The 13,347-nt window shown below is 39.3% G+C and overlaps 1 protein-coding gene and 1 long non-coding RNA gene across 57 annotated transcripts in view; one reads left to right on the forward strand and one right to left on the reverse strand.

Annotated features, from left to right (window-relative positions):
- The window catches only part of LOC310833723, a 117,670-nt gene that overhangs the window by 40,549 nt on the left and 63,774 nt on the right, over positions 1-13,347 (forward strand). The gene's annotated exons all lie outside the window — the stretch shown is intronic.
- The window catches only part of SOX6 (SRY-box transcription factor 6), a 451,086-nt gene continuing 439,627 nt past the window's right edge, over positions 1,889-13,347 (reverse strand). For all 50 annotated transcript variants that reach the window (XM_083704983.1, XM_083705002.1, XM_083704991.1 and 47 more), the window contains one exon: positions 1,889-10,921. In XM_083704983.1, the coding sequence (XP_083561109.1) occupies positions 10,618-10,921 (304 nt within the window). In that variant the 3' untranslated portion in view covers positions 1,889-10,617. The remainder of the gene's footprint in view (positions 10,922-13,347) is intronic.

Genomic DNA, 13,347 nt, shown 5'->3' on the forward strand with positions numbered 1-13,347 from the left:
CTGGAGGCAGAGGGACTCGGGAGCGGCAGTGGTTTCACCAGCGATATACTGCTGCGTGAAGCCACCATCTCACTCTGCCCTGTTACTGGCAGAGGGATAAAAAAGCTGCATCGGTGAGGCGCTGATACAGCTTTTTCCTTGCTCCACTTCTTTAAACTGCTTGGCTGAGGAGCGCACAAGCCAGTGGTGGGGGCTGCGTGAAACTGCTCTGCTGAGGTGTGATTGCCACTCCCCTCAATCGAGCAGTTAAGAGAGCCCCCAACCTGCTGTTGGCTTGTGAGAGCCAGTGGTGGGGTGAGGGCTCCATTAAAATACTCCCACTCCCCTGCCTATAGGGGCATCTGATGCTTCTCTGGCTTGCATGCAAGCTGGAGAAGCAGTGGGGCTTCCTCAGCTGGGGGGCAGGATGCCTTCTGATGTGTTGGAGTTATTCAGCTGGGGGGTGGCAGTGACAGAAGGCCTCTTCCACCCCACCCCCCCAGCTGAGCAGATCAGCAAAGCCCCGATGCTCCTTGGCTCGCACGTGAACCTGTGAGGCATTGGGGCTAACTCACCATGTAGGGCTGATATATCATGATGTTGAAAACAAGGTATCGCCCAGTGCTAGCACTAAACTAAATAATCAGAGGGTGAGCTGTTGTGCTAATCATAGTGGCAATTTGCTTAGCTATTTTCCCCATTGGACTTTCAAGATGAGACATGAATCCCAAACTCATAAGGAAAGATTCACTGAAAACCCTACCTACAAGCAGTGGGAAAGTCCTCTAAACTTGACAGTCCCTGAAAGCAATTAGAAGATCTTTTCAGTTAAAAAGTAGAGAGCAAGGGAAAGAGATCCCTTACATTTTTTAAAATGATAAGCATGTGAACTTGCCCCATGGAACAAGCCGTTTGCTCTCTTGCTCTCTCTCCACGCCCCCGCCCCCCTTTATAAAGCATTTGATGAAAGTGATTTAGTATTCCTGTGTTTGCTTGGTTTCCAAGTATGATGCTGCTTTGCCTATTTTTGTTTTGCTTTGCCTTGCTACTGCATGCAGTTTTTCTTTTTTAGAATGGAGTGGTTATTTTTCTGATGCCTTCATGGTTTTGAGCTTTTTAGTTTGGGTGTTAGTAGTTGCTTAAAATATGGTTGATCAGATGGTTGCAAACTGCTTCGGGGGCATCTTTGATGATGAAAAACTGGTATAAATAAACAAAGGATAACGATTAACCATGTAATAACTGTGTTTTGACCTTAGGCTTTTTATTTAAGTAGGTGTGTCAGTTGTGCTATATCATTTTAGACAATCGTCATGATTGTCCCTCCTATACTTGGTCTCAGAAAATAACTGGAGGAAGTGGGCTAAAATCTCCTGTCAGAATCGTCTACTATTATTATGGGACACCTGAATGTACTTCAATGTTTTTCCACGAGGACACTAAGAACTGCTAATAAAAATATTATATAGGGATTATACTGTTTGGGCCAAAGGCAATATGGTGTTACTGTGCTCATATTTTCTGGTTCAGTTTGTTTGTCTAGTGAGGCTGTAAGAGAAATGAAAATGAAGGGGGTGACATAGAGATAACTTTTATTCTGTTCCATTCCTATTTGGTATTTCGAAATACCCATCTCATACAGGGTTACTTTACAAGCCTTTCCTGCTTACACATCACACACTACGACTTGAGCTTATCGAGCCAAAGTTCAAAAACCAAACTGCTGATGTGACACGAGAAAGCAATAAGTAGACTGACAATGAGCACGGAGGAGGTGAGCCTGCTCAGAAGGAATTGGTCACTTGATCTGCACGGCCTTTTCTCACGAGCAGCTCCTTGGGATCTGAAGCGGACTGTTACGTATAGAAAGAACAGAATAGGCTGCACAGAAAAAGCCACACACATATCATAAAACAAAATTTATCTTTAATCTGTAAGTGTCAACAGCAGTACAAAAGATGGAGTGATGGTGAATAGATTAAGGGTAGAGAGGACAGTCTTGAGGTAAATGAGCATAAATAGGCAGTCTTATAGACACTCCCCTGAGGGGTCAGAACCCCTTATCATGGCATATGGTATCACCCAATGATGACATGTTTAACATATCAGGAAAGCACCTTGTGCAAAAAAAAAAAAAAAGGAAGGAAAAAGGAAAAAAATCCCCTCAAATATGGTAAGGTGCCAACATACACCAGAATATACGATATAAAGACAGTCTTTTTTCAGTTTTGTCTTTTCCATTAATTTCTGAGGAGAGGAGAAGACTCTTAAAAGTACCACTGAAAAATTATTTAATATTTAATTTACCTCACGTCAATACTGCACAACAAAATCCAAGAAATCGGTTTATGCTATGAAGCAAAGCTAAGAATGATTCGTTCCCCCCCGCTTAAATTAAGAGCACAGATACTTTAAAAAAATCAACATCCTTAGCAAACTTTTTTCTTTTCTTTTTAAACTGCTTCAAGAGGAGAGTGTGAGAGAGATGTAATGGCAACCTTTTAAGTTCATTTAAAAACTTTACACTGGACTGTACAAGATTTATTTTGATAAACTATTTACATTTTCAGACTTTTAAAACATATTCAAAGCAGCAATAGACACTAGGGTTTGTTTGTTTTTTCTCTACATACCCAAATAATTACCAGCCCTGGGCCCAGATAGGTACCTGCACTGTATATAGAATTTCTACACGGAAAACTTGCCAGTAAAAAAAAAAAATGCTTGTGGGTGTAGAATCAGCAGCCCTAGCATCATAAGAGCCACACCCACAGTGTTGCTATAGGAACCAAAGCATAGTACCTTGACAAAGGGAGTCTCAGTTGTCCCCCAACAACTCTACACAAAAACTTTACACTTTGAAACAGCAGCTAGCATGTCAGTCCAGCATGTCAGTGAATTGTGCTGATTAAATTAACATAGAATACAATCTCACAATATACATCACAAACAAATTACAATGTCAGGAAAGAAAAGAGTTACAGTAAGATAAGTTATGTAGTAACAGCTTATAAGCTTGTCTTAACGTAATAAAAACATTTGTACATGGCAAATACAATAATGAAGGAACAGAAATACTAAAACATTCGGAAATTTGCTACAGGCTGATGAAGGGTACAAGGGAGGCGGGGGCAGGAAAAACAACCCTGTGCTTTTGAGAAAGCAAAACACAAATGACAAAGGAAGACAATACGGAGAATGCACACGAGCAGGTCTGCAATGTGCAGCATAGAAACAGTTAAATATTTGCACATTCCCCAAACTTTTTTGAGAGCACCAAGGACCTCACTTGTGGTTTTTGAAGAAAGCAGAAGTTATAAAGCAAACTGTGTCACTAAGCTGCTTTATAACTTTCATATTGCCATAAATACCAATTGGAAACATTTTCCTTTCACACATATGCCCCAGACCCACCCTCCTCTTTGAAAACAATGAGTGAACTATCTCAGAATATAATTTTGTCAGCTCTTAAAACTTAAATCTTGGACAAGTTATTTAGAGGGAAGGTATGTAGTCTAATAGCATAAATCTGGATATAAAGAAAAAAGATACCAACCCACTTATGTAAATATTTTCTGTTTTGCGTTTTGCATTCTAACATGGAATTGTGGCATTACAGTATATCAAACATGTTGTCCAAGAACTGCAGAGAACAATGGTTGATAATAAAAGGAAATGGGGGGGGCAGTGGGAGGAGGAGGCGGAAAGTAAGAGTTTGAGAAAAAGAGTAAGTGCCTTTTGTAAAAGAAAATCAAATGAGGTCACATGTTAGTCTTTAAACAGGACATGCTTAAGTGCCAACTTCAGTCTTTAAACACACATGCAAACGTCTAGGATCTGAGACTATTTTTTAAAATTGAAAATATGAAATACTCTATTATTACATTCTACCAGCTGCATTCTAGAGCAGTTGTTGGTACTGAAGATCCAGTCCAGATAGACACATAAAATTCTGCTCAGCTTTAAACATATACCTAACTCTTTTGGACTTCGGTAGAATGGCTCGGTTACTTTACGCTAAACTGGTGCCTGAGGCTAAGATCTTCATACCACCTTCTCTAAAGTAGCACCATGGGCTTCCATTGGGACTACTCCAGAATGTGTGGCTTGAAGATTCCAGCATTAAGTGCTTTCCTGAATTGGAGCATTGTAGCGTTTTCATACTGGGAAGTTATTTTCAGTGAAGTAGAAAAAAATGTCAGGTTTTAATAAGACGAAGAGCAACATTAGGTACAGTAGGATATCATGCTTTAACTTTGTATTAGGGGATGCTTGCATTTACACAATCATTGTTTCATTTACACAGTCATTTAAACAATCACTGTTTTCAAGTTACTGCTGTACATAACATGCACCCACCTATCGAGTTGTTCCCCTGTTGTAATAGCATCCCCCTCTTTACGCTGCCTCTTGCACACTGATTCTGGATCAGTTGGCAATCCCACAGCTTCCCCCAAACTACATATCTGGGTACTCTCATACATTTATGTGGGAGGGGGTTCAGCTCAGTGACAAAGCACATGTATTGCATGTATCAGGTCCCAGGTTTAAACCCTAGCATCTCCAATTAAAAAGTGTCAGTTAGCAGGAAAGGCAGAAGACTGTCTGTTCCCCTAGAGAGCTGCTGTCCACAGCATAAGGATAGATGTTTAAGGCTACAACTTATTTTCTTAGAAATGGGCCCTTTGATCAGAGCTATTTTCCTCTCTATAAACATAAACCCTGTGACGTGTTTTATTAAGACTTTAGTTTGTATTGGTTAAATATCAAGTCAATTTAACTATTTACTTTTTCAAACATGCCGATATTATTCCACACCAAACACAGATCCGAAGCGGTTTAGTGTTAACTGGCATTGCTTACAGAGGCCTTCCAGAGCATCATTTGTTCATGTGTGTATTTATTTACTTAGTTTGTCATTCACATTGACACATTTTTTACTATTCACATTGGTTGTTTTCAGACAAAATCTAAGAACTTCCATCAGATTCGCTTGGAATCAAGCTGCAAATTATGAAGCAAATTGAGCCCAAACTAAACTAGAAATCTGGCACTTAAGTAAACCAGTTCTTAAGCCAGTTGCTTTTTACAGTAATTCTAATTACGTGGGAGGAAGGAATGAAATATATCTGGGTGGTATATTTTGAGGAGATAAGCCATTCAGTGATGAATTATACTATTTCGTTTACTTCTGAGGAATTTTATAGAACTGCATTGGCAAAAGAGTCAGAGAATTAGCTGTTGCTTCATCCTGCAACAACAGTGTCACATCATGGTTCCAATCAAGAGAAAGTTATGTTTCATTTAATAAATTCAGTGGGACTTGTCAGTTATAACCAACTTGCCCCATTTATTTAAATAGGAATGTAAATGTCATTTACATCCTTTCACTTGGCTGAAGTAATAGGCTGTAGTGCTGCCCAAGAGGAATAGACATTCCACATCCTATGTACTAATTTGCTGATGCAGCAATCCTGAAGAGCAGACTATTAGGCTGTATCTCTCTGACTAGTATTTTATTAGTCCCAATAACTATGATGCTACTACCAGAGAGTGAAGACAATGAGAATTGTTATTCCATAGCAGGGGTGGGCAACCTCTGACCCTCTGGAGACTGCAATCCAACTCCCATCAGGGCTGGGGCTCATGGGAGTTGTAGTCTGGCAAAATTTTGAGGGACCACAGGGGTTCCTCACCCCTATTCTATAAGCAGGTGAAATAGTTTGAAAGGTTAAGTGTTTATGAAATACAGGATTCCAATTTGAAGGAGGGCACAAGTGAGGCGACTTGCCATCCTTGCTACAGGTCCACAACACTGCTCTCACACTGCAGGTGTAAATTCAGCATCTACATGAGGTACAGTGATTTGTCAGCATTTAATATGGACCAATGTACACTGATACAGAACAAAGTAAATACATAACTTATACTTCACTAGGTATCCATGAACAAAAAATAAATTCTACTTCCTATGTTATATTTACACTTTAAGAAAAAACGAAGATGAGATGGTGATTAATCAAAAACTTTGTTTTGAGCTCCAATTAAGAATGGGGATAAATGTTTGTTTCCATATGATTGTCCTTCCTTGATTTTATACTGACACTTTAGAGCCGATTTTGGCTAATAAATATAATACACTGTTTCTGCACTATTCAGAGTCAAATACATTTTTTTTACCCAAACTGACCAACAAAGTAGCTTTCTACCCTCTGCTGATTCACGAAGAGCCATTCATTGTCAAGAATGCACCTTTAAGTTTTGGAGCATCAACACAGATGCAGGGCTGGAGCTAAAACAAAGTATTCATACATATAAGAATTTTGCATAAATAAATGAAATAACAAAGACATAAAAATGACTCAAATCCGGCAACTGTGAGGCAGGCCCACACGAGTCGAAACAGATGACTTTTGTTCATGTCGTTTTTGTACAACAGTTTCACATTAGTTAGAAGTGATAAAAAATACCATTTATATCCAGTGCTTATAACACTTACGAAATAACATCTGTGAGTGTGTGTTTTTGTACTATGAGCAAAATCAAGTTTCAGTCCTAAAGAACAGTCCTTTGTTCTCCGCCAGCCTGCAGAATATTATTTTGGCATGGTAATAAAATTTATAAAAAGAAATTAACCCACTAAACTAAATGTTTGCCTTTGTGCAAAAATAATTACAGAAAATACAATGTTAGCAATACAGCATTCTACCTATGCAACAAAAAAACCATGAAGAAATGCAGAGAAAAGAAATGAATTGTAGGGTGGAGAGAGATTTATAACAGGAGAAACCTGTAGAAAATTAATAAATAGTCATTCTTTAGGGAAAATGAGTACCTCCGCTCCAAACTACATGTATTAGAACACTTCAAATTTCCAAACAATTTTAATAAGAAATGATTTTCTTTTAGTACCTTAATTAGGTAAAGAGGACGCTCACCAGCTAATGACACAGCAAGTGCTTTTAACATCTCGGCTAGAACAGTTTTATTGCTTCAGCTGTAGACATGGGAACACTTTTCAAATAAATAGTAAAGAAAGATAAGTTTATTTTGGATTTAAAAATGGCTGCCAAAGCTTGATGAGAGTATTATATGTCAGAATAGTATTTGATCTTGTAAACATAGCAGTCCCTATTTGCTTGTCTGGGTTAAATTGTCTATTTTAATATTGCAAAAGCTGACTACCTCCAGCAGTTGCTTCTGAAAGCTGTCAGGGCATTAGTGTTCTTTACTAGTCGTGCAAGGTTGTATGATAGCATGCCAACACTCTGCACTGATATTGGTTATGTTTGTATGCCATGGTAAGCCACAAACCATGGTTGACTGTACACAAATGCTGGGCTTCCTCCTGTCTAGTGCTGCATGGGAAAAACTGACTATCTCTGCCTTAGAATAACATCCAAGCTCAAAACAAAAAACAAAAAACCATGATAGGAAAGCCAACAACAAACTGGCTTCACTTCTTGGTTTGTTCCAAGCACAACAAAACAAAATCTGTAGTTCAGCTGCACAAGCAAAGGAACATTGATGATTAAATTTATATACTGCTTAATGCCAAAAAAAAAAAAAAGGCTTCTGTTTTGAGCCAGAGATTATGGTTTGTTTCCTCTCAGTGCTAGCAGGGGGGAGCAAAGTACAAATGATTTGCTCACGCATTGTAAGCCATGGCCATTATGTTGGTTCTATTAATGAAAAGCCTTTGAAGTCAAGGAACTGAAAAATATATATAATGATCACAATCTAATGACAAAATCTAATTGTATGTAAGCTAGATGCTAGACATTGCTGGCTATGGAAAGGGAAAGAACCCCATCTGCCCTAGTCATAGAGTTGGAAGGGATCCTGAGGGTCATTCAGTCCAACCCCCTGCTCCATAAGCAAGGTTGTAGTTTGGGTTGCAACCCATGTTTTCAGAAGAACGGGTTCATGCCCACACATTTATTACATGCAGGTTTGGCCATCAAAGAAGGTGCAGAAATGTTTTTAGAAATCCTGGCACTCTTTCCCCTGAGCAAAGCTAGTAAGAGATGAGGCTACTCTTCCAGCCTTAAACATGGCATCTTTACACAAAGTGGAACTCTCAACACAACCCTGCTTCACAGAATTAATAGGCAGCATGGAATAGGTTGCTTAAATTGCATTTGCATGGTAGTGCTCCAGCTGGATTAGGAAATGATATCTGTGTGTCCAACACCACAGACCATTCATGTTGAGTTTTTGCTGGCATAGAGAAAATTGCACACAACTAGTTCAGTTCCTGGAACGGTCACCACACAGATGTAATGGAAGCGTGGCTTCCGTATCATGAACTATATGTATGGTTGGCTTTATTCTTAGGACACAAATATTTTGCCCGTATAAAATTGCCATATTTCTGGAGTATATTAAGGATATAATGAAGTAAACAAAATATTCCGAAAGAGTCTGATTCAATATTAGTGGCCTGATTCTAAACATACATATTTATGAGATGGTGTAGTTTTCAGTAGAAAGTACTGATGAGGAGAATAAGTAGCTGAAACAGTAGACTCTGGCCTTGACCATGGGGCATAAAATTGATCAAATTCAAAATTTGGGGGCAAACTGACTTCCATTAAGACCTAGATTATTAACTTGGGAATGTTTTGTTCCCACCTCCCCTTGCTTCTTTATATATTTAACAAAATTATATATCAGAAATGAAATAAATAATTATAATTTCTACAGCATTTTTGACCTGAAGGCTTGAGACAACTTCGCAAATATTGATCTGATATTGATACTATGCTTGGAAAATAGCTATTTTTTGGTCTTGTTTGTCAGGCAAGACTTGGAGTCCTCCAGATAGTTTTCTGCATGTTAGGCATGTATTTGTGCAACAATATGAAACCTACACATGTATAGTAAAACCATGTCAGTGAATGACAAAATAATAGAATGAGCTTGGAACTCTCTTTAGTTTTGTGAAACTAGCATTTGACACAGTTTATATATGAGATAGTAAGATTTGTGTGGCTTTTCCTGTATAAAAATAATAGATGGGTATAGTAAATGGATCCTTTAGGTCGGCTATTGATATGGCAACATGTAGTACAGTATTCGAAACTATGACAGCATTTAATTCAGAAACTCGTGAGAAAGACTAGGTGAGATGTTGTATACTATGCAAAGTAAAGAGAACCTGAAAGGGATAATTTAGAACTGCTGTAGGGGAGCTTCAGGGCCTATGCAGACCCTGTTGGATTTTTGTTACTTTCTCCCCTTTGAACCACCATGATAACAATGTCACATCACAAATTGCTTCTGAAACAACTTCCCTCAGTTTCAAATTTGGTTCATGCGAAGAGGTGGTGAATTTTGGTTCAGAAAACACAAGCCCTGATGCTTTATGGAACTAACTGGGTGCTTCTTTGGCTCCTGGCCTAAAAGTATAAAACAGACACAAAGCACATGCATACTATGCAAATACTGAAAGCATCTGCATCCCTTTGTATCATAGTGTTTTCCCAAATGTTTTTGACACATATAAACATGATCTCCCATTTAAGCATATAGTTACCTTTCAGTATTAAGTTTCCTGCTATTTTAAGAAAACCACAGGTTTTTAGGGGGAAAGGGGCATTTTATAAAGAAGTCAACAACAAACTGAAAATAATGCAAACGCAACAGTACTTTAAAATTTCTTCTTTTTTTTCAGTATGTGGACCCCTGACATTCTGGAATGAATACATTGTTAAGATAAAATGTAGTTAAGACTGAATGTAAGGGTTAAAAGCAAAGGGGCAGTGAAAGGATTTGGAGTTGGCCGTACATTCTTAAGACAGGCCTGTCTGTAGCTGGTGATCGCTCTTTTGTGCTTACGTAATATTTTATACTGATGGTACATCAAGAGGCAGAAGCAACTGGGCAAGTGCATTGTGGAAATCATGTTCACTATTTTAAGAATATCCTGTCTCCAGATTCCTGAGTACTTTACCATTTTCTGGAAAAATTAGGCTTTTTAAAAAAGATATATAGCTATTTTAAGATGCCAAAGGATTGTCTAAGACTTTACAGTGTCTCCCTTAAGACTTTTTTAAATGTTAAGATTAAAAAGTTATGAAAGTTTGGCACATCAGAAGGTCAGCTATACATGTGGAGAAAAAAAATGGAATTTAGAGACCTTGTTTAAAAAAGATGAGCAAAGAAACACTGATGCACATGAGGACTTGTTCTGTTTCATGATAGGAAATTTGCACTTTTTTTGTTTCGTTTTTGTTTTCTAAAATAATTCAGAATAAAAACACATTCACAACCTGTAGGCTGGCACAGCATACCTGAGTGAGAATGTAAAACCCCCATTTAAAACAGTAACTTAAAACCTTTTTCTCAGCATCCAGGAGGAGAAAAAAAAATAGACAAAAAAGGAAAGACTTGTAAGAGAGCTATTGATTTGTATAAGTTTTCAAGTCCCAATGTCTGATACTTAATGTCTTCACCTAAATTTTTAAAAAAGTTCATGAAAATTAGGGAACAATCTGTGTCACACATTAAGAAACATTTAAGACCATTCTGCAGATGTAACTGTAGGAGCCACACATGCATGCAGGCTCATTTAAGAACTTTTTGTTCAAAACAAAAACAAAAAAAAGTCAGAGTACTTTAATTCAGCAGACATCCTCAGTTGGCAGTGACAGCCTCATGGGCTTCATTTTCACTGCTATAGTCTGATTTGGGGTCATCCTCAAAGTCCTCATACATTTCCATCTCGTCTTCCCCATTAATCATTTCGTTTCCAGCAAGGCTCCCGCTGTCCGTCTTCATGCTGTAAGTGCTCTGAATGACAGGGATGCTGGGCTCAGGGCTAGCCGAGGTGCTGGAGCAATCAGATGTCATCTGAGGTGATGGTGTAGTAGTTGCCATAGTAATAGCACCAGGATAGACCACACCCGTCCCTGTGGTGATTGGAATCTGAGGCTGTTGCCTGCAAGAAAAGACAAACATGGGAAAGATTTCCTTGAGTTTGCATAAGAAGTGAGTGTCTGTCATTTTGACAGAAGGTGCAGCAGTCACCTTTCAGAAGGAGAGCCCTGCTGGTTCAGGCTAAAGGCCCATCTAATCCTGCATGCTGTTCTCACAGTGGTCGAACCAGATGCCTACACCAAGTCTTGAAGCAGGACCTGAGCGCAACAATACTCTCCCTACTTGTGCTTCCCAGCAACTGATAGCCAGATGCATAATGCCTTTGCAGTGGAGTTAAATATAATCACTAATACCCAATATGCTCCTTGAATTTGTCTAATCTTTTAAAGTCCCCCAAGTTGGTGGCCGGCATTACATCTTGTGGGAAGTGAATTTGGTAGTGTCTTCCATGCTTCTGACAAAACACTGAATCATACTGATTTCATTGAGGACATGCTTCCTTGCACGTTATAATTAACAATAAACAAAAAGCTGGATAATAATTAAGTATATATTTTATTGATTATAAGTTATTTATAATAAATTTCCTCTCCAAATGGGAACCTTCAAAGTACTGAATAAAAACTGATGATTATTTCTATATTGCTTCCCAAAGCAATAAAGTCAAGCCTTTCTACACGCCTGACAATATGTTAAAAAGTTATAAAATGTACAAAAGTAACTATTAATAAACAAGACAATTGAAACAGCCAATATTACAGTGGAGAGACATAATTAATACACCCTCATCTAGTGATAAATAATTTCAAAAAGGGAAAGATAAGCCAAGTCACAATCAAACTGACTTTGTGAATAAATTCTAGTTCTATAGTTTGTGAATAAGTTCTAGTTCTGTAGTTTCACACAGGAGCCTTTTCGTTGAGGTATGGTAACTGGCATTAGTTAGCAGTAGAGTGCTGAGAGACAGAAATGTTCTCTTGGTGGTTTGTGAATGCTGCTGTTTTCAATATTGGATTTATATCTATTTATTCTCTTGCAAGAAATGAACCACTTATCCTGTGCAAACAGGAGAAGGGCATAGCTGGCATATAACACACTGGAATACGTGCAGGGTAGTTTCCTAGTACAGTACAGGGGGGAAACTGCCTACACAGTATTTCAGGTTTGTCTAGGCACCATATAAGTGATCCGTGGGGTGGGGGGTGGTTATTCATAGCTGTCTTTTTTAAAAAAACAAAACCACTTAAATGTTTAATTTGGAAATAGTAATTTGGATCAGGGAACAGCACACAATTACTGAGTCTTAATTCAGCTGCATTTGAGAAAATCTCTTACATGCTACATCCTTTGAAACATAGAAGCCAAATAGAATAACATTAACATCAGATCTCATAAAAGTGCTTACTGCATATATTTCTGACACAGTGGTGTGGTTTTATTGCCTAATTCAAAATAGTAGTTCAAAAGCATTTAGAACACGTGTGCATTTTTTGTAAGCATAAATATTGGGAAGGCTTTTAAGATACAAATAATACAGTTTTCCGGGACGCAGGTGGCGCTGTGGGTTAAAGCCTCAGCACCTAGGACTTGCCGATCGAAAGGTCGGCGGTTCGAATCCCTGCGGCGGGGTGCGCTCCCGCTGCTCGGTCCCAGCGCCTGCCAACCTAGCAGTTCGAAAGCACCTCCGGGTGCAAGTAGATAAATAGGGACCGCTTACCAGCGGGAAGGTAAACGGCGTTTCCGTGTGCGGCTCTGGCTCGCCAGAGAAGCGATGTCACGCTGGCCACGTGACCCGGAAGTGTCTCCGGACAGCGCTGGCCCCTGGCCTCTTGAGTGAGATGGGCGCACAACCCCAGAGTCTGTCAAGACTGGCCCGTACGGGCAGGGGTACCTTTACCTTTACCTTAATACAGTTTTCCACAGTATCTTAAAAAATACAAAATGAAAAATCTCAAGAGCCCCTCACACAGGGAGCAGGGCTCTGCCAACAACACACAACTTTATCACCTGCCCCGCCCACCAATGTGAATGAGCTTGAGGGTGGGCACCTGCAGGGGGAAAGTCTACTGACTCCAGCAAAGTCCTTGTGCACGCATAATGACTTTGTAAAGAAAACTCTCTCCTTCCTCCCATCACCTTGTGTGCCTCCTGAACACGCACCGCTGAGTCTGTTTTGGAGGGGAACCCCCAAAGTAGATTTATGGGAGAGAAGGGAAGTTCTGTTGCAGAATTGAAAACTTTCCCATTTATGCAATGACATTGTTGGGCACAACTCCCAGGCTATGTCTGAGCTGCTCAGCCCATCTCTACTCATGAAGCACCAGCTAGAAAGCGTGCCTTTCCTGGACTGGGCCAGGGCAAATCACAATGAATTTGATTCATCGGGTCTAGAAGTTCCAGGTCAAATGCCATAGTTGGGTGGTGGCTGATTAGGAGAGCAGGAAGTTGCCACTGGAACATGCTTTTCAAACACTGGTATATGATGCG

This window comes from Podarcis gaigeae, assembly GCF_964106915.1.
Source record: "Podarcis gaigeae genome assembly, chromosome: 1".
Lineage (NCBI taxonomy): Eukaryota > Metazoa > Chordata > Lepidosauria > Squamata > Lacertidae > Podarcis > Podarcis gaigeae.